General features: G+C 30.6%; 1 protein-coding gene across 1 annotated transcript in view; it reads left to right on the top strand.

The window, feature by feature from the left end:
* The first annotated feature begins 1,316 nt into the window (after window positions 1-1,316).
* Window positions 1,317-23,528, top strand: part of LOC142317719 (cathepsin B-like cysteine proteinase 4) — a 39,301-nt gene continuing 17,089 nt past the window's right edge. Inside the window, exons 1-4 of the mRNA XM_075354266.1 lie at window positions 1,317-1,412; window positions 4,355-4,543; window positions 11,688-11,894; window positions 22,167-22,317. Of these exons, the coding sequence (XP_075210381.1) occupies window positions 1,317-1,412; window positions 4,355-4,543; window positions 11,688-11,894; window positions 22,167-22,317 (643 nt within the window). The remainder of the gene's footprint in view (window positions 1,413-4,354; window positions 4,544-11,687; window positions 11,895-22,166; window positions 22,318-23,528) is intronic.

A 23,528-nucleotide genomic window follows, 5' to 3' on the forward strand; every position in this document is an offset into this window, starting at 1 on the left:
ACACACCACCAGAAATGTTTGCAACAACGAGATTTATACCTAGTTCCCTTAGTGAACTCAAGTTATAGTTCATACCTCTGACTTGGTTTAATTATGGAATCCAGTCTGGTCTACCAGGGAGAGGCGGACAGACCTCTTACTCCCACTCAGCTCCATTCCAGAGTCCAGCGTGACATTTACTTCACTTAAACTACCATCGTCGAGATGGCGTTACACCTCACGGCTGCATAGTTATCCTTACCCTTGGCAGTGCAGTCGTCGTTCCGCCGACAGCAAACATTATATTAATAATTACTACTACTTATTCTGATCATCCGTGTCTCGAAAGGAATTGAGTTGTGTACCGATTGGGGGAAACCCACCTAATTGCTCGCAGCTCCCTAACATTTCGAAATATTCCATGCGTGTATCGACCAGTAGAAGAAACGTTCACCTAACTTGCCAAGAGTCAAAAGCTTGGTCTCGCATACGCCCAGAAGTAAAAAGGCCTTCCTTCTTAGATACATACCGCTTGCTACGTTCCTTAGCTAGAATTTATTGACATTGTAGCTTGTATTCTAGAATGTACATATTCGAATGTATAATATATTCGATCACAGAAACTGCCTCTCTCGAGATAGTTTTCTAGCCTTCGACAACAGCTAACTATAGAAGACGCTGGACTCACAATAAAATGTCCCTATAACAGTGGAATTGTAAGCAATGACCCCAGACGGGCGCAGCGTATAACATTATGGCCTCGTAGACACCTTTGTAAAGAATACGGTACGATAATTCAACCCCCAATCGGGATGGATTACTCTACGATCACCAAAGAATTCATCTATAGTCTTCCTTGCGACAAACTAAAGGCGCTCCCTGAATTGAAGCCTCTCATCAAGGATGAGATCACTATTTAAAATAAAAAAAACGGAAAGCTGTCCATCACGACCCGCGAGTGACGGGTCGCGTCAAGACGACCTTTAACAAACATCATAGTGGTTTTCTTCGCACTGAAAACCATCTTTGCTGAAGACTCTACAACTGTAGTACCTTACACGCCTGAGTTGCTCTGATTTATATCTCAGCATGCGAGTTACCCTCGACCAGCAGCAACCCATCGTCGGCATAAGCCACGATGTGGCAGCCATGGGCATCCCAAACTCAACGACCCAGACGAGGGGATTTAAAACACTGCCCTGTGGACAACCTTTTGACAGGGTCTTTACTACTTCCGAGCCGCCGTCACGAAGGGCGACGGTTCTGTTGCTGAAATAGTTTGAGAGAATCATTTTGGGGACAGTTCAAACAGTTTATAATTAATTAAATGATTCAACATGTCGAGCCCACTGGGTTTGACACTGAAAACCAATCAGCCCACAAAAACAAAACAAGGAGAGGTAGACAGACCAACAAGACCTAGTGGTCTAGTGGTAAACTCGTCATTGCAAATCAGCTGATTTCGAAGTCGACAGTTCTAAGGTTCAAATTCTAGAAAAGGTTATATTATCCTTATAATCCTTATAATCCTTATATATCCTTATAATCATTATATTTTATAAGGATTTGAGTACTAAATTGTGGATACTGGTGTTCTTTAGTGGTTGGGTTTCAATTACCCACACATCTCAGGAATGGTTGACCTGAGACTGTACAAGAGTACTCTTCATTTACAATCATACATATCATCCTCTGAAGTAATACCTTACGGTGGTTCCGGAGGCTAAACAGAAGAATAAAAAATTCAACACGTTGATGGGCAATCTTTTTAAAGTTTTTTCAAAGATACTTAACGCTTAAACTATTGAGCCCAACCAGATGGAAAAGCAGAATTGATCAATTAGACCTTTTATATATTCAGTTGGAGAAATTTATGACAGTTCATTCAAAGTAAGTGAAAATATTTCATTTTATGCTGTTTCTTGTCCAGAAACAAAATCCTTAGACAAATAAAAATAATAATTTTAATTTCGCTTGCATCACTGTAATTTGGAATGGTATTTTAAATAGAATAAATGTAGCCAGCAAAGCATATCTACTGATATCTCAAATGAAAAATGCATTAAAAAAAAACAGATTATTTTAAGAATATTCGTTCAGACGATGGATGAAGAAACAGGTACGCTTGCAGAAAATTTAAATAAACAGCCAAAATTTCAAACACATCAAATTCAGACCAAGAAAAATTAAAAACCAATTTAATTATGAATCTGAAGATAATGTTGTCATTAATAGGAGAAATTAAAAATAGAATGTTTCTTTTACATATTGGACATTGTTCACAAATTACTAGAAGAAAGATTTTGTCAATAAAATAAACGTACTGTTTAATTCGAAATTTTATATGACAGCACAAATTTAAACCAAAGCTTTATGAAACAACAACTTCTCCAACACTGCCAAGATTTGAATTTAGCTTTGAGTAATAAATTTGTGGTATTGAACTCTACAATGCCTAGCTTTATTGGACCTTCTCACACCGAACATGCACCACTAGAAATACTGGAATTTATTTATTTTAAAGAATAATTTAGCGTAATATTAATTCAGCGTAATTAATATTGCTGTGTCTCTGAGAATTCCTTTTTTGTCAGTAGCAATGGGAGAGAGGTTTCTACTAATTAAAAATAATAAAAAATTACTTCAGAAGCACAATTTCTTAAATTCGGTTGTCAGGAGAGTCAAATAGTTAAAACTCAATTTTGTACAGCTGTTGAAAGATTTTTGCATCAAAGAAAGCTTGGAGATATTTTTAAAGTTTTTATTTTTTAAATATATATTTAGACTTTATTCTTAAATAATATATGTGTACTGCTTTTTTCAAAACAAAAATGTGGAATCCACTTTATTTTATTTTCATCTCCAACATCGTTTGTTTCATATTAATTTAGATAAAGATTTTCAAATTTTAATAATCTGACATCAGTTCCAAAATATGGGCCTGCCACAAAAAGTTTACTTGGAGGAGCAAATAAGCTCAAGCCGCCTCTGTTCTTTGTAATAACCAACCATTTGTACTGTTTATTATTAATTTTTTTTTTTTTTTATCTACGCACTTTTCTTTATATTTCCGTTTTACGATTTTTATTATCCTATAAATTCCTGACTAAAAATATTTTCATCTTCTTTAGTAATTTCTACATCTAATTTTAATCTATGCATTTCTTGTTTTTAATTGTCTATACTACAATAATTATATGAAAATTAAATTTTCTACACTACAACCAATTTTATGCTTCTAAAATTCCATTTAATTTCCAATTAAGATTACTGGTTTTCATAGTTTTTGATGACCTCTTGAGTAGTCCTCTTTCCCTGGAGATTCAATTTGGATCTACTTATCTTTTGAATACTTTTCCTAAAAGGATACACCATCATTTTCATTTCCTAAAATAAATTGAGTAAAGGTATGAGGAAAAACATTTCCTGAGAAAATACAGCTGTATTTTCTAAACTGTAACTAGTTTTCCATTACTTTCAGCTGTGCAGTACTCAAAGATTAAAATAGGTTAGCTTCAAGTTATTATGTTTAGTCCGTATCAATAATCAATTAATTAGTAATATTAACAACTATTGAAAGGGCTGCTGTTACTTTTAAGAATTATCCTTTGTGACATGCAGTCTTTTGCACAAGGATATACCAGCTTACATCCAAACAGCAAATACTCAGTGACAAAATCCTTATTACTTTTGTGACATCTTTTATTTGTCCCCCTTAGAAGTACATTGCCACACCTCAGATGCTACCACTTTCTATCCACAACTACTTATTCAGATTATTTCTTATTTATAGCTAACCATTTTACTAATAGTCTTTCCTCAATCTGCAATCCATGAAGCATCCTGATGTCATCAGCAATTAAATCCACGAGCCAAGGATGAATTAAAATCCATTTAGTACTTATTTAATCAACGGTTTAATGAAACTCTTCACATGATATGTCCCAACTAGTTAGTTTTCTTATGCTGAATTTTTCTGAATAGCCTCATTTGCTCTCCTCAAAAATATTGTTTTCATTTCTTATTCATTTTTCATTATCCAGTTTCTTCCATATCCACGTACCAAATGACTACAGCCATTGTTTTTGCCTGTTTCTTAGCATATATGTTTTAATACAATAAAAATTAATTTAAAAACATGAAACATACATTAATCATTCAAAATATCAATTAGAATTTTCATGAAAAACTTCCTCATAGAATCACTTGCATATTTTCTACAAATCAAAGTATAAAAAAAAAGGAAAAAAGTAAAAGTTTACAATTTTATTCTAAATTATTAATCTATTGAATGAATTTATTGTAATTATATTTATTTGATTCGTTTTTAAGTACTGTATTACATATTTTTTAGTATTATTTATTATGAAGTTAGGCAGAAAAGAGCGCAGGATTATATGCTGTAAGAAATTTAGTTTCTATTAATAACGATTTAAGTGTTCCAATTTGGATTGAAGAAAATAAAAGAGACATTCTACCAGATAACTTTGACGCTCGTCTAAAATGGTTCTACTGTAAAAGTATATCAAGAATATGGAATCAAGGTGCCTGTAGTTCTTGTTGGGTAAGTTAACTACTTAAATTATATATTAAAATAGCACTAATTCTATAAATGGGAAAAACCAGTATCAAATGAATAATGTGAATAACACATTTTTAAGTTACCACAATAATATCCAGTTATAATTCCTTTTATAACTGAAGAATAAAAGTAAACAATAATTAATAAGTAAATTGCATAATCACCTTAATTCAAGAACTAACCATAATAAATTACCATTTTCTAGAGTTTTTCTTCCCCTTCTTCATCTCACACCTCTTTTTCTTCATTTTCTTCTTCACCACATTCTCTTTTCCCTTTAATTCTTCCACCTTATTCTTCTTTTGTTTCTTTTTCTTTTCTTTTTTTATTTTACCTATAATCCCTCTTCATCCTTCTTACACTGCTTCTCTATCTCTTTTCCTCTCCTGCTCTTCAATCTTTCTACATTCCTTTTCCTTGTTCTTTTTCTTCTTCTCCTCCCCCTTCTTTTTCCTCTATTTCTTCATTTTTTTTGCATCCTCTTCTCCTATCTCTTCTCCTTCTAGCTTGCATTTCTTCTTTATGGCTACCTAACTCAAGACATCAAGTAAACTTTCCATTTACTACAATATTCCATTAATTTTATGACTGTATAATATGTTCTTTGGTGGAAGATTTATGTTTGCTGCTTTCTATGTTTGTTAATCACAAATCTATCAATGGCTAATTAAAACCTCTGTATTTATTTTATTTTATAAACTTGTTTCAAGCCATTAGAAGAGACTCAGCCACCTTTGGTTTGTACCTCAACATGATAACTCTCTATCAAACAGCATTGCTATAGGCCTGAAAACAAATTAATAAACTATTTAAGCTCTATTTTAGTCTAGCCTTTAATGTAGCTATTGTAGTATTTTTATTTTTAGGATTATGGTAGTTTAATAACCTCAGTAGTCCCATGATGTTAAATTTTTGTTAATCAGTCAATTTATTTACTGGTATAATAATCAGTTTATTTTTTATTGGAGAGACGTAAATTAGTGACCTCTTTTACAGGTTGTAAAAGTCCAATTTTTCAGATATTTTTGCACTTCATTTCTCAACCTACTTTTACTATCATAAATTCAGTCACAAAATATACAACTATGACATCCACCCGTTCTCAACCCATAACTTCATCCTTTCAAGGAAGATTTACAAAATAGACCTGAGATAAACTTTCAAAGAATTTTGGAGTTATCTGGTTTGAATTTCAGTCTTTTACCTTGATAAAGATGGAAAATATATGTATACTTGAAAATACAATTTTAATCCTACTTAACTCTCATATGGGTGATATTAGAAAAATTTTAGGGAACTTACAATACATTTTACTCCTGAATGTTACTGGAATAAACATTTATGATCACTTCCATGTTTTAAGTTCATTTTTTATAGATGCATTTGTTTTTAAAAATCAGTTACACTTTTTTAAACTTCCTACAAGCAATGAAGAAAATGTACCCTTAGCAGTATTTTACTGCTAAAATGTCAGCCAGTTTTTTAATTCCAAACTTTTCAAGAGTTGTCACACTTTTCAATAATTAATGTTTACTTTTTGTAATCACAAATAATTATGAAAAATATCATCTAGAAAGCTAAGATTGGCATAATTTCTCTAATAGTAAAATTAGTGATAAGTGGTCGCTGAGTGTTTTCACATTTATAATGAATATGCATAGATTACACTTAGAGAAAACATTAAATCTTTTTTTTTTTGGTATAAGGAACAAAATGCTTGATGCCAACAGAAATTTTCATGTTGAATTCAAATATCCAAATAGATTTTCTCCCCCCCCCCCCACCACTGTTTTTGTGATAACTTTCAATAATAAAAGTAACTCTTTGAAAGAAATTTCTTAACTCTTTGTAAGAATTTCATGCTTTCAGGGCACTACTCACCTTACCTAAAGTGTGATAGTTACTGGTTTCCTTTTGTATTCAGTATCTGGAACATCCTCTTTAGCATCCAACTATAATCTTTGAGCATTCTTGCACTCCACTGTCACTACCTGTATTCCATGATTGAGATTTGCTGGTGGAAGAGTTCCCGATACTAGTCACTGACAGGTCTGAATAGCAGAAATGAATTTTTAGGGACACATTACAACTCATATGTTTGTATGACATAATAAATAATTAACCCAAAATGTCACTTTAGTTGAGGAATTTGATTTAAAATTTTTTACAAAACTTTTACACAATTTTATATCAACTTGGCCTAAGAGTCTAACTGTTAAATTGAATTAATCGTAGGTTAAATTAAGTTCTTACATGGTAACCCATAGAAATTCCTTTCTTAATTTTAGTGTTCCTAACACAAAAAACTTTTCTTTCAAAATGATACTGAACACATTTTAACATTTTATCCATTACCTTCGTAACATTTTTGAAAAGCTGTAATTTTTTATGGAGTGGAGGTATAAAAATCATTTCCAATGTAACAAGTAAGGCATTTATAAAATCCTTTTGTCTGGGCGTAAGTGTTTCATGCTTTGGCCATTCCTTCTTGATATAATAATTTTTGTCCCTGCTGTCCTTTTTGCAGTAACAAAATTTAATGTAGCTGAGCTGGAAATCCATTAATAACACAATAACTTTTAAATTGTAACTATAGTCCAATGGTACTCATTTTACTGAATTTTTTCTAACAGGATTTTTCATATTATCATATGTTGCGTTCATGTTAGTTGCACAAAAGGAAATTTAGAGAAAACATTAAATCTTTTTTAATGTTTTTTAATCTTTTTTAATGTTGGCATTGTGCAAAAGGACAGCCTTTAAACTAATTTTCAAAGAATCAATGAACAGTTTCCATTCTGTAGAGTTATGTTCATGACCAAGTAAATCAATGACATTGTAAATATTGTTATAGTAAATTAAACTACTTCCTTCAGAATATACATTTTATAACCCTACCTGACAATTATAAAAGGAACACACTTCAACATCAGTGTGGAGAAGGTTTCAGCCTTTTATCCTAGATTTGAACTTTGACAAGTTCAAATTCCAAACAAGGGATTCATCTTTAGTTATAAGATGAGACTCACAGGAAGAGTATTGTGGTTCAAAAGTAGGATCATCTTGCTCTTGAAACCACAGTATGTGCATTCACAGCAAATTTTTAAGCAATTCTGGTATGTTAGTTGTATGACTCAGAAGATTGCTCCATGCTGACATGTCAGAGACAGAAAAATAAACTATCAAGCATAAATAACTATTGCCTTAATAATGTTATTTTTATATCCCACCCTTTGTTAACAATCATTTAAAATATTATTTTATGAACATAAGTTATCACTAGAAAAACATAATATATAGAATTCTACAAAAGCAATACTTCAAAAATGTTATCACTCAAAAACTGTAGGTGATGGAAAATGTCTGATTATATTTTGAATTCAGCATGAAAGTACATTAGGAACAATAAAACTTACAAGTACTAAAAACTGAGTTTCTTATTGTTATTTATCACCACAACGTGATACTTAACATACAAAATTCAAAAAAATATGTATTTTGTTTTTTTTTTACTCAACCTGATTTTTTCTTTGTTTTCATATTTTATTTTTTTTTTTTTTTTTTTTTTTATCTTTTGTCACAGAATGTAGTTTAGTTTAGTATCAATGTACAGTAATACAATGATTTTAAAGATTAATTTTTGTCAATAAATTTTGTTATTAATTTTATTGGTCACTGTAAAATAAATTAATCTAAATTTGAAAAAAGTATTGTTAAAATATTTCAATAACATAAAATATTTAGTTATTATTTATTAATTGAAGTCTGTTGATTTCCATGGCTGAGTGTTAACAACTAATGACAGGAAAATTGTGGGTTTAAATCCAGCTCAGGCTTGGTATTTTTCACAGTCAATTATCATTAGAAATTGTAATTATGTTTAAGTGTCTGCAGTAGACGCAGTAAATCAATAAATAAATAATATACTGTAAAAATCATTATAGTAATTTTTTTTAAACTTCTAATAAACATGAAGATGTAATCTTTAAAAAATTAAAATATATATAAGAAGAAAATAAATGGTTGGTCATAAATCTTCCATTTAAACAGAAAGATTTAAAAGTTTTCTTCATATATTCAGTAAACAGTTATTTAAAAGTTATTTTCAAACCATTTAAAAGAAGTAAATCAACTAAACTGAAAAAATATCAGGAAAGGTTATTCACAGTGTTTTCTAACTTTGAAAAACATGTCTTACATCTACTGGGTATGAAAAGATTAATATAAATAAATTATAGTTTAAAAAATGTTTATAATAAAATAGCCTCAAAAAATTAGAGAAAAATTATTTTGTTAAAAATATGTGATTAACTTCACTACAGTGGTGTTAAACTGCATTTGTTAAGAAATGTTATATTAAGAAGAATTATAGGTATAATCTTACAATTTTTATAACAACATCATTCCCTAAAAGATCACATAGGATCAAATTTAAGTATTCAGCATGAAAACAGATGTTGTATTTGAAGAATATTTATACCTTAAGAATACGTTGATAAAAAATTGAGTTTTACACCATATTAAATATTATTTTCTCTGCTACATTATTAATGACAGTTTTAGTTCATTTGAAGAACATGTACAGTAATACATATTTTGCAAAAAAAAAGTAATGTAAATTGTAATAAATGATAAAACTAATAATAATAAATTAACAAATATAACTACTGTTTTTTCCAGTTTTCATAATTGTGAAGTTTCAATTTTTATTACTTTACTGAGAATTATGATAAATAATTTGAAAATACATATAAAAAAAGATTTCTATGTCATTTAAATATTTTTAACAATTTTCCCCTGGTTGATTTCAGTATGACAGTCATTTAAAAAATAATAGCTGTTCTCACTCTCAGTAAAGACGGCAATATTTAGCACTAAATTATGTATTTTAACATCATAATTATTATTGTCAGCCAAATAATGGCTGACAATTTTGACCAAATATCAGAAAGGAGTTATTGCTTTTTCACAGTGGTTTTTACAGCCTAACAGCAGTGCTGATACCAAACAACAAAAAATAAAAAAATAAATAGTTAAATGACAGATCAAATTGTCTTTTATGACAGTAGGTGACATAACCAAACATTTTATAGGCAACCTAATTGCAGTGACCACACTGATATATATACATTTACATGAATAGATAGAAAACATATTTACTCCTAGAAAAAGTTTCTATCTATTATACAAATACATATGCAAACATTATATACCAAGTGATCCATTTAAATTGAGGCACATCTGTATTTGAAAAACTACACATTTTAGGAAAAAATGTTTTCTATTAAAGATAAATTCACAACCTATCTTGTCCTTGATAAGGTCAAATAAAGGTTACTTCAAGGTTAACTTAATTTTTTTAAATAGGAAGCTATATTTTTTTATTGCAGAATCAAATTTTTTGCAAAAAAAACAATTAAAATTTAATTTCCGACCGTTTTTTTCTAAAGTTTTTTTAGTAATTTTTTAGTAGGGTAAGAAAATAAAATTTTAAATAAAAAACAATCAATTAAAGAATTAACGTAAATAATATTCATTTACGTTTTAATAGTTTTTTGTTTTTTTTATAGTACATATCGGTATGGTAATAGCCTACGTATTGCATGTATTGGATCTTCCCCTAAGATCCAAATATTTCATTAATTAAAATTTTATTTGGTTATACTCTGGAACCAATGAAAATAAGTACCACTTATGATACAAGTACATTGTTGAAAAGCTCTCAATGAGGGCTTATTACTGCAGTTAAGAAAAAGTCCAAAATCCAATTTTTTTTGGATTTTGGGCTTCATTGGACACTTTTGAATCAGTCGATTGCAATTAAAAGGGAGGTGCACAACTAGATGTTACAACATTCCGAAATCCAAACTTTCAACATCCTACAGCTATTCATTTTTGAGTTATGCAAAATACATTCGTCCATACAGACATATGTACGTATAGATATCAAGCCGAAACCAGTCAAAATGGATTCAGGGATGTTCAAAATAGATATTTCCTTTCAAATCTGAAAACCAAAATTTTTTCCGATCACAGTACTTTCTTTACTTCATACAAGGAAGTAAAATGTTTGCTGTGTTTACATGCCCAACTTCTTTTTCTTCTTCTTCATTATTGTTACCATCAATTGTTTTTTTATTTAAAATTTAATTTTCTTTTATTTAACATCAGCTAGGGATGTAACTCGTCAGCTGGGCCAGACCTAATGATACTAAAAACACCAATTCATAGGCCTACAGTATTTTTCAAGATGAATAACTAAAAAGCTATCAATTTTAGAAAAAAAAAGTATGAAATGAAATTTTAAACCTTTTTTTTCAAAAATTTGATTCTGCAACAAAAAATAATAGGTTCCTATTTTAAAAAAATTAAGTTGACGTTGAAATTACCTTTATTTGACCTTATCAAGGACAACATAGGTTGTGAAGGTAATACCCTGTTAAAATGGAAAAAAAAATGTATAGTTTTTGAGATATAGATGTGTCTCAATTAAAATGGACCACCCAGTATACCAACAGAATCACCTCTCAGAAACAGAAAACACATAAAATAATGTTAACCAAAAGTGTAAATTTTACATGCAACTTGTAAATCCAAAATGTCAATACTCCAGAAATCTAGAATAATATGAAAGGTACCTCTGACTTTAATCTAGAAAGACCTGGGTTTGAATCTCACTAAGGATTTGGCATTTTCATACGTTAAAAAAATTATTTCTCATCATAACAAAAGTAAAAGAAGTTATGGTAGTTGTGATTGGTCATAGGCCTATAGATATCTGTGAAAGAATAAATTAATTAACAAATACAACAAAGTAATAATACTCATATTACTCAATTACAAATTTAAATTAATTCTTAAACATTTTTTAAGAAAGGCATCAACAACAGCACATTTAGTAATCCTATTAAAGAAAAAACTGCTAATTAACTTTAAAAAAAAATCCTTTGGAATAAAAAATTCAGTATTCTGAAAGGGAACCATTAAATATTTAATCATTTTTAATGTTATCAAGTTTTGTCATGCTGTACAATGAAATTATTTATTATTGCTGTACAATAAATATTATTTATTTATAAATATATAGATAAAAATATTTTTTTATTTATATATTTATTTTTGTCAGGCATTATCAGTGGCTAATATGATATCAGACAGAATTTGTATCCAATCAGATGGTATATTAGAAATTGATATATCTGTAGAACAGTTACTTTCTTGCTGTACAAATTGCAGTATTCTTCCTGGGTGTTATGGAGGGGACCCTCAAGCTGCATTATGGTATTTTTACAATGAAGGACTTGTAACTGGAGGACCATATGATTCTAATAAGGTAAGTACTTTTGTTTACAAATTTCTCTTTATACATGTACATATGTATTCAAATTAGGAGGGATTAGATTGTCTAGCTTTACCCAGCATATAGATAGAAGCTTTATACAGTCACTAGGTAGGAAAAATACTACCTGGATAACTGTGAAGACAGAACAGCTATCCTCAACCAAGCAGCATAATTGTTGAGGATCCCAGCATCCTTTGCATGGATACTGTGAGTAATGGCAAAGGCGTGAAAAGTGCCACAATGAGAAACAGACAAAAAGTTGAGGGAAAAGAATGGATAAAAAACAGGAATGATTTATTTACCCACTGCAAAACTACAAAATGAGACAAAAGTTCTTCCCAGAAGAGTCCACCAATAACCTCCTTCAAGCAATGATCATCAATTTTTACAATCTAGCAGGAGTCTTTTACAGCCTAGGAGGAGCTAATTATTGGATATAAATTTTTATATTTAGCAGCCAAAATGGTACAACATATTTTGACTGCATTTACCAGCCACTCTGTAACAGTCTCAGACTTCTAAAAGAAAAACCCGCACTTAGAGAACACTAAAGAGAATAAATACCAAAACTATATTTAAAGAGAAGCAGAAATATAGATTAAGCACCAAATCATTTCCTTATTTCACCCTTTTTTTCAGTAGTACCCTTCTACAATGATTATTTTAAGCTGCAATGAACATTTCAATAACAATTACACTACAGTAAAACACAGATATTGAAAGAAGACACAGAAAGAAAATCATTACACCATTGACCTAGTTGTTTGACTATTTAAGTTTTAATGTATGTGTTGTCTGTCTGTGAGTGTGTCCATCCCCCTTAGCTAATAATGTGTTCAGATAACAGGCACCAGAATGTACCAATCACTAGCGGAAAATCCCAAATCGTTAGTACCTGTCCACATGGTGTCAGGTGTATACTTGTTATATTATTATATATTTATTACTTGTACTTGTTATTATTTATACCTGTAATATATATTTTTTTATTTATGTGATTGTTTTTCTTCATAAAATAATGAACTATAACCAAAAATTAGGCACTGGAATGTACAGATCACTAGCAGAAAATCCCAATTCATTGGTGCATGTCTCATGATGGTCAGTTGTATACTTGTTAAATAATAAAAAATCTGATGTGGACACCACATGACTTCCTTTTACACCTATTAAATTATATAAACCCTTTTTTTTAATGAAAATTACATAAAATTTTATTTCATTAATAACTCTAATATTTTTTTATTTTTATTTTTTTTATTGTTAATTTGAATTATTATTTATTGTAAAAATCTTTTTTTCAATCAGAGTTTATTAATTATTAATAAATTAATATATTTAGATTAAAAAAAGAGAGATGAAGTCGAATTTGAACCGATGTGCCCTTGTAAGTTCCAAATATTTCATTAATTAAAAATTTATTTGTCTACAACTCTAGAACCAATGAAAATAAGTACTACTTATGATATATCGCTGAAAAGCTCTTAATGAGGGCTTATTACTGCAGTTAAGAAAACATCCAAAATCCATATTCTTTGGATTTTGGACTTTTTTGGATACTTTTGGTTCAGTAGATTGCAATCAAAAGGGAAGGTCCACAACTAGATGTTACAACAGTCCTAAATCTAACATTTCAACATCCTACGGCTAATCGTTTTTGAGTTATACGAGATACATACGCACATACGTACGTACGTACAGACGTTACGCCGAAACTAGTCAATACGGATTCAGATATGATCAAAATGGATATTTCCGTTGATATCTGAATACCGAAATTTTTCGCGATCACAATACTTCCTTTACTTCGTACAAGGGAATAATAAGACCGGTTAAGTATGGTGAAAGTCCCGTGTGTTTTTGATTGAAAATAAATCGATTAACGAAGTGGATTACTTGGTCGATTCCTTTTTTCTGTAGACTCCATTTTTATACGAAATATGTTGTTTGTATCCTACAATGAATTCTACAGGATGAATTCAGTTAAATACGAAACGCTATTAAGAACACGCTATTAATGAACAAGAAAATAGGGAGGAGAGTGGAGTATTTCAAGACGCATAGCGATAGAGTCATTGTAATAAGGATAAATTCAAAACCTAAACCGACAACGATTGTTAACGTCTATATGCCTACAAGCGCCCATGATGATGATGAGGTAGAATGTGTATACGAAGAGATTGATGAAGCAATTAAACACGTAAAAGGAGATGAAAATTTAATAATAGTTGGAGATTGGAATGCAAGCATTGGAAAAGGCAAGGAAGGAAATATAGTGGGTGAATACGGGCTGGGCAAAAGGAATGAAAGAGGGGACCGACTTATAGAATTTTGCACAAAGTATAATTTAGTAATTGCCAACACCCAATTTAAAAATCATAATAGAAGAATATACACTTGGAAAAAGCCAGGCGATACTGGAAGGTATCAGATAGATTATATCATGGTTAAGCAAAGATTTAGAAATCAACTCGTTGACTGCAAAACTTACCCTGGAGCAGACATTGATAGCGATCATAATTTGGTGATAATGAAATGTAGATTGGGGTTTAAAAACCTGAAGAAAAGGTGTCAGATGAATCGGTGGAATTTAGAGAAGCTTGAGGAAGAGGAGGTAAAGAAGATTTTTGAGGAGGACATCGCAAGAGGTCTGAGTAAAAAAGATAAGGTAGAAAATGTAGAAGAAGAATGGGAGAATGTTAAAAAGGAAATTCTTAAATCAGCAGAAGCAAACTTAGGCGGAATAAAGAGAACCGGTAGAAAACCTTGGGTTTCAGACGATATATTGCAGCTGATGGATGAACGTAGAAAATATAAGAATGCTAGTGATGAAGAAAGTAAAAGGAACTATCGGAAATTAAGAAATGCTATAAACAGGAAGTGCAAACTGGTGAAAGAAGAGTGGATTAAAGAAAAGTGTTCAGAAGTGGAAAGAGAAATGAACATTGGTAAAATAGACGGAGCATACAGGAAAGTTAAGGAAAATTTTGGGGTACATAAATTAAAATCTAATAATGTGTTAAACAAAGATGGTACACCAATATATAATACGAAAGGTAAAGTCGATAGATGGGTGGAATATATTGAAGAGTTATACGGAGGAAATGAATTAGAAAATGGTGTTATAGAGGAAGAAGAGGAAGTTGAGGAGGATGAAATGGGAGAAACAATACTGAGATCTGAATTTAAGAGAGCATTAAAAGATTTAAATGGCAGAAAGGCTCCTGGAATAGACGGAATACCTGTAGAATTACTGCGCAGTGCAGGTGAGGAAGCGATTGATAGATTATACAAACTGGTGTGTAATATTTATGAAAATGGGGAATTTCCATCAGACTTCAAAAAAAGTGTTATAGTTATGATACCAAAGAAAGCAGGGGCAGATAAATGTGAAGAATACAGAACAATTAGTTTAACTAGTCATGCATCAAAAATCTTAACTAGAATTTTATACAGAAGAATTGAGAGGAGAGTGGAAGAAGTGTTAGGAGAAGACCAATTTGGTTTCAGGAAAAGTATAGGGACAAGGGAAGCAATTTTAGGCCTCAGATTAATAGTAGAAGGAAGATTAAAGAAAAACAAACCAACATACTTGGCGTTTATAGACCTAGAAAAGGCTTTCGATAACGTAGACTGGAATAAAATGTTCAGCATTTTAAAAAAATTAGGGTTCAAATACAGAGATAGAAGAACAATTGCTAACATGTACAGGAACCAAACAGCAACAATAACAATTGAAGAACATAAGAAAGAAGCCCTAATAAGAAAGGGAGTCCGACAAGGATGTTCCCTATCTCCGTTACTTTTTAATCTTTACATGGAACTAGCAGTTAATGATGTTAAAGAACAATTTAGATTCGGAGTAACAGTACAAGGTGAAAAGATAAAGATGCTACGATTTGCTGATGATATAGTAATTCTAGCCGAGAGTAAAAAGGATTTAGAAGAAACAATGAACGGCATAGATGAAGTCCTACGCAAGAACTATCTCATGAAAATAAACAAGAAGAAAACAAAAGTAATGAAATGTAGTAGAAATAACAAAGATGGACCGCTGAATGTGAAAATAGGAGGAGAAAAGATTATGGAGGTAGAAGAATTTTGTTATTTGGGAAGTAAAATTACTAAAGATGGACGAAGCAGGAGCGATATAAAATGCCGAATAGCACAAGCTAAACTAGCCTTCAGTAAGAAATATAATTTGTTTACATCAAAAATTAATTTAAATGTCAGGAAAAGATTTTTGAAAGTGTATGTTTGGAGTGTCGCTTTATATGGAAGTGAAACTTGGACAATCGGAGTATCTGAGAAGAAAAGATTAGAAGCTTTTGAAATGTGGTGCTATAGGAGAATGTTAAAAATCAGATGGGTGGATAAAGTGACAAATGAAGAGGTATTGCGGCAAATAGATGAAGAAAGAAGCATTTGGAAAAATATAGTTAAAAGAAGAGACAGACTTATAGGCCACATACTAAGGCATCCTGGAATAGTCGCTTTAATATTAGAAGGACAGGTAGAAGGAAAAAATTGTGTAGGCAGGCCACGTTTGGAGTATGTAAAACAAATTGTTGGGGATGTAGGATGTAGAGGGTATACTGAAATGAAACGACTAGCACTAGATAGGGAATCTTGGAGAGCTGCATCAAACCAGTCAAATGACTGAAGACAAAAAAAAAAAAATTAAGAACACTGTATAAAAATAAATTGTGGTACATTTTTTCATCACATCTCTTTCGTTGATATCTAATATATACGAGGGTAAGTCAATTATTATCCGCAATTTAGTTATACTTTTGTTTTTGTTGGTAGTACTGTCGTGTTGCGTAGATGACGCATGCCTGGTATAATTGTTGTTATGTCTTTGCAGTTTGATGCTGCTAGGTTAGTTCCATTATCGCTGCCCTGCCGTTAACCATGGCTGCTCCGCTTTCTGTTTGCACCAAAGAGCAACGTTCAGAGTGATCCGTTTTCTGTGGTCAGAAGTTGTATCAGGGGCCGAAATTCATCGAAAACTTTCGGTACAGTACGGGAACAGTGTGTTGCCGCAACGGAGTGTCTACGAATGGATTGAAAAATTCAAAACTGGTCGCACAAGTGTTACGCACGACGAAGGAGCCGGACGACCGTTTACCGCCACAAATGAGGAAAACATTGAGCTTGTACGTGACATGGTTTTCTTAGACAGACGAGTAACTATTGATGAAGTGGCACATCGTCTGCAAATTAGTCACGGTTCTGCCTACGAAATCATCCACAACAGACTTGGGTTTCATAAAGTCTGTGCAAGATGGGTCCGAAAACAACTCACTCAATTGCATGAACAAAACGCGCTTGGACATCTGCCAAAATCATTTTGATTGCTATGGTAACAAACGGGACATCTTCTTAGACAGAATCATCACTGGTGACGAAATATGGATCGATCATTACGAGCCAGTGAGTAAACGGCAGAGTATGGAATGGAAACATCCAAATTCGCCCTGCAAAAAGTTCAAGACCCAACCATCCGCAGAAAAACTGATGTTTACGGTTTTTGGAACTCACAAGGCCCAGTACTGGAACATTATGTGGAAAGGGGCACGACAATAAACGGTGCGCGTTACAGTGAGATGCTTACTGCCAAGCTGAAGCCTGCAATTCGAAGCAAACGCCGGGGACTGCTGTCGAAAGGTGTTGTGTTGTTGCACTACAATGCCCGTACACATACTGCTGCCCACACTGCTGAAACGCTCCAGAAACTCAACTTTTAAGTACTGGTTCATCCTTGGTATAGTCCTGATCTTGCCCTTCTGACTACTACTTGTTTGGTCCACTCAAAGAGGCATTAAGGGGCCGTCGATTTACCTCGGACGAAACAGTGAAAGAAGCGGTGCATTCCTGGCTCGCAGCTCAACCGAAAACCTTCTTTTATAAGGGCATCAGGAAGCTTTTGCAACGATGGACCAAGTGAGTTGAAATGCAAGGGGATTATGTTGAAAAATTATGAACATGTAAGTCTTCTATTTGTATCGCAATAAAATTTAAAACTACATTGCGGATAATAATTGACTTACCCTCGTAAATGGTTTGCAAAAAAACATTAGCTCAATATAAATATGTTTAGACGTAGAGCTGTATATAGAAAATAATATTTTATATTGAAATGTAAAAGAAACTTCATCTAGTAGGAAAATGATCGAACGAAATTTAAGCTTGACAATGTATTTTGATTTCATTATCTGCATTGAGTTGAAGATATAATTGTCGATAGCGTTCCACGTAGATAAAGTTATACTTGCTCCTTAATAATCATTTTTGTAAAAAAAAAGATCACTAATCTCTATACATAAAAAAGGAGTTTTTTAAAGATTTTTTCAAGATTAAGTATTTTTTGTATACCATAGGTATACAAAAAATCTAATTCGGCAAAGAGTTTCTATTTATTACAAGAGTGGTTTTTATGGTTTTTTACACTCTCAATTATCCGGTTATCCGGACACTATCTTATTCCGAAATTCAGTTAAATCTCCGGAGTGGTACAAGCAATTTTAAAATTCAAACAGCGTATTTGCTAACATTAAAATTATGAAATAGAAATAAGAAATCGAAATGAATAATTTAAGTACCTCAGAAACAAATAGTAAAAATCTTTTAATTACAGTAATTTTTCGTAACGCGCAGTTAATGTGAGGCACGCAAAAATGAATCGTGTCTTGAAAAACTTTTCAAGACTAGAAAAAAAAACGCAAATTTGGCAGTACCTCATGGGTTGTGTGGAAAACAGTCACAATTGTTTTTTTTAAATTTTAGTGAATTTTATAACTAAAGTTATGTATTTTTACACGATTACGATAAATAAATCAGTTTTGAAAAACTAAATCTCCTTTTACGCACCAAACAGCAGAACGAAGCGATAACTTCCTGTGAAGCCCGGCGAAACCGAGCTGAGCAGCTAGTAATTACTCTAAAATTTTGCTGAAACTGTTTATTTAATGGATCCTTAATTTTCAAGTTAATCACAAAATAATTATCTCTAAAAGAATTCGTTTCTGTAAAGAACAAGCAACGCAAAAAATTTAAATGTAATTGGTTATTTTTATTCATCAATGTAAAACAAAAGAACAACTGCAGAGAATTTTGTGATCGTTAAAAAAACTGCTACATTTTACATTTTTTTGTTAAAATCAATAGTACTGGAGACATTTTAAAAGAATCGCTTTTTATCCTTATTTCACACCCTTCTAACGTGCTATAACCATCTTATTCTGCAGGAATCACATTTAAGGTGCAAGAAATTATTTTATAAGATGCTTTATCATATTTTAATTTAATTCAAAATATAGCCAATACCATTTATGTATTCTAAATGTAAAACAAATAATAAAGTTTGTAGACATGTTTCCATTACATACGGAGAGTCGTCATATTGATTAATAATGATATGAAACTGTTTAAATATATAAAATCTTTAACATAAAATGCAATACATTTAGAATACCACTGTGCAGTGTGTTTGAACACCAACAAGTATAATTTTTTTATTCAGTTGTTTGATCTCATTAATTCTCTTAATATATCATATTATCTATCTTAAATTATTTTATGATATTAATATATATAATATATGATATGATATTAATATATATTTATGATAATAAATATAAATTATTTATTTTATGATATTAATATATCATAAAATCTATCAGTATGAACAAGAGGCTTTTACTTCCAGAACTTGAAAAGGAGGAAAGTTGAAGTTCAAATTCATATTGCGGTCCTACTTTCTTTGAAAAAATAGTTTACACCATACTAAAATTCTTATCAAGTTTAATAATTAACTAACTGAAAAGGACATGAATTGCACTTGGTTCCAACAAATTAGCACCACATACTAAGTATCTGACAAGTTTATCACTACCAGTTGATGTATTTATAGATTAGACTATCTTGAAGAAGGCCTTCTAGTTCTCTGATCACCAGATTTGACCTAACATCAGGGCCAACATCAGAGATGCTGTTGCATTTAGGCAGTGTTTCTAAGTACACCCACCCCTTTACTCACACTACTCTTCCCACTACCATCCTTGAACACTAGACTAAAATCGTATACTTTTATTTCCCATGTTTTGAATATTGAACATTACTCAACCGGTCCAAAGTCTATCTGCATTACATTTATATTCATTTATGAGAAATAAAACATTTCCATTTGAAATTAATATAAACTAAATGAATTGTATAGCTAAGAAAGGATATATTTGAATTTAAAAGCAATAGATGAACTGAGTAAGGAAGATTTGAGATAAGTCTGTAGGCTTTCCTTTTGATGATATCTGCCTTATAGTTCAAGACACTGAAAATTTCCAGTGTTAACTGTTTTTATACAGTTTATAATAGTAACAGAAGCATACTTATTATTATATTAAACTGCATTCTCATCTTTTTTTTTTTTTTTGTTGATCAATAGGAAATTGTATTTTAGAATCTGTGATTTTAAAACCTCATCTTGTGCCACATTGGCACATGTTTAAAAGATTTGTTTTAAAGCCAGCCCAGAGTCACAGAATTCTATGAAAATTACCTAAGTAAATTGTATTACAACTGACCACAGAGGTTCCAACAATTGAAATCTCAGACAGCCATATCCATATAGCACATTTTAAAAAATAAACTTACTAAATAATTTGAAACTAAGTGATCTTCTGCAAAACGTCACATACATCTTTTCACGAGTTGCAAAAAAATTGAATTGCTAAACAAAATAGGTTAAGAATATAAGTAAATAATTCTGTTCTTATCTATATATAACAATACATTACATAGTCACATCAGGAATGGCTTCATATGCTATTTCATGGATAAAAAAAAACTGTTCTTGTAATTTCCTGGATGGATCAAGAGAAATCATGATAAAATCTTGATCAGAGCAACAGCATAAAACAAGTACTTAATTATAGAATAAAAAAAAAGTAGAACTAATTAAAGTTCAAACTCATAATTTACAATACAATTACATAAAATTATAGTAAATTAAATAAGTGAAGATAATAATAGATGAATAGAATAATGTTAAAATAAATATTAATTCAAAAAGGCTTAATAAAAATTATTTGAACACCTTTGCATGTTCAAAGGTGAAGTAAATTCAGATATTTTTTTTATTTTGTAATTGGTATTATTTAAAAACCTATCACAAATATGGTAAATTTTTTTTTGTAAAAAAAAATCTTTTAATTTTTTTTAAATTAGTTTGTTGGCAAGATCTTTTAAACTGGTCAGTAATTTATTAAAAATTATTATAGAAGCATAATAAGACCTCTTTCTTGTAAGTAGAAATATTGTGTTGACCTGCATGAATTCTATTTTTCTGTCGGTTTGATAGCGGAGAATATTGTTATTCTTTAAGAATAAGAGACTTTTATAAGTAATAGCTGGATATTCATTAGTAACCTTTACAGGAAATTGTTAATTTTTAATTCACTAAATATCAATCAACATAATTCATAATTTTTCCTATTATAGAACCAACAATATTCTATTGATGAGTTTTTAATATTACTAATTACATAAGTCACAGTTTTTTGAATACTTATTTTAATTATTTAAATATTTTATAAAAAAGTTAGCAATTACACCTTTCTTATTTCATAAAATTATTTTTATATATTAATGACATTGGTGATTTTTATATGATTATAACTTTGGTGGTTGAGGTTCAATTAACCTCACATCTCAGGAATGGTTGGCCTGAGTTTGCACAAGACTAGACCTCATTTACATGTCATTCATATCTCACGGCATCTTCATCTCATGAGCTGGGGTTAGTTGGGGGGGGGGGGGGTAAACCTTACTGTTCACTAATTGAACAGATTACAATATAAACATTAGGAAAATAAGAAAATAAAAAGTATATCAATGAAAAAATCATACTTCTCTTTAATATTTTTAATTTGTACCAAGAATGTTGCCCTGATGAAGGATTTTTCAGTTTATCCTGGTACTTCCAGACATATATTGAAGCATTTCTTTTTATTATCCGTGGAATAGCAAACATTCCAATTCTAATGTGCTTTCTACAGTGTGTGATTATGTTGTGATCTGAATAAAATACACATTTATTTAATGTTTTATTAACTTCATTTGTCTTTCATTTATTTTATTTTTTGTAAGAAATGGAAAAAATTATAATAAACAATATATGTAAAATCTTCTCAACTTATTTAATTTTTGTGTAGAAATGAACTGAAATATTTTGTTTTAATCATTAAATTAAATCTTTATTAGGGTTGTCAACCGTATTCATTGCCTCCATGCAAAGTGACATCAGAAGGAACACTGCCACCATGTCCTGAATTTGGTTACGATACTCCACCATGTTACTATAATTGCACTAATCCAAGTTATCAAAAATTGTATTCTGAGGATTTTTATACAGGTTTGATACCATTCTTATAAGCTTAAGTTTGATAGCATAGATTATTTTTCTTAGACAAAACTAAAACATTATTTACTAAGGTAACCTAACTTATCTTATATGTTTTTATGTTGGAATTCCATCTATTTTCTCGTATAATCTTTGCTTTCACTATACTCTATATAGAACTTATGAAATAGATGAGTTTCACTTTCTTCTTTTTATCAACACCCCTCTTCAATGATCAACATAGGGAGAAATATATTTAAAGTTGAAAAATTATTTAACACTGTGTATATTTTTAATTATTCATATGACGTTTAACTAGTATTACTTTTTATTCTATATTAACTCTTTACAAGTCAGACAACTTCCAATTTAACCACCTCAATATTGAGTATTGTTTTTTTTATTCTATAATTAAATGTGTATTTTATGATGTTGCTCTGATCAAGGCTTTACAATGGTTTCACTTAGGAAACCATAATAAAATTCAGATACTTGGACCTGGATACAAGAAGATCCATCCAGAAAAAATTCCTTCCTTTAGATTAAACTTTTTAAAATTTATATGCTCAGAAGGTATTTTAGTAAAAAATTTCAAGCAATTAGTTTAAAGAAAATAAAAATTGTGTACAACTTTTATAGAAAATTTTCTAAAATTTTAAACATAGTTCCTGTCTCCACATTGCATTTTTTCTAATTTACATTCTGTGGATTAATTTTGGTAAAATATTTCAGAGAGACAAGAAGTAAAGCAAATCTAATCTGAAACAAATTTCATGAAAATACTTTTTTTGGAATTTGACTGAAAATTCCCTTGCAATCAATAAATAAGAACTGGTACCCACACTAATAACAGGTAGTTCAGCTTGTTCAGTATAATTTATTTCTGATAAATAAGATTTATAGAGCATTTAAATGGATCACATTGCTTGTTATAAATTTACCCTATTTAAAATGCATATATATTTACTATAAAAGAATGGAAAATTTTTTTAGGTTTCCCTTGAAAATATAGTATAAAGTAAACCTAGTAGTTAAATTTTTAAATGAAATTCAAGCTTAGTTATTATTTTTCATAATTTTACTACTACTGTTTCGATTTATGGAATGTACCTACGTAATGCATACTGATGTCATATGGTATACTGTTGCCATATTGGAAGCTTATAAAGAAAACCTTCTGAAATCATGGTTCACTTAAATTTTAACACTTAAAATTCTAGATT

This window comes from Lycorma delicatula, chromosome 1 (assembly GCF_047948215.1).
Source record: "Lycorma delicatula isolate Av1 chromosome 1, ASM4794821v1, whole genome shotgun sequence".
Classification (NCBI taxonomy): Eukaryota; Metazoa; Arthropoda; class Insecta; order Hemiptera; family Fulgoridae; genus Lycorma; species Lycorma delicatula.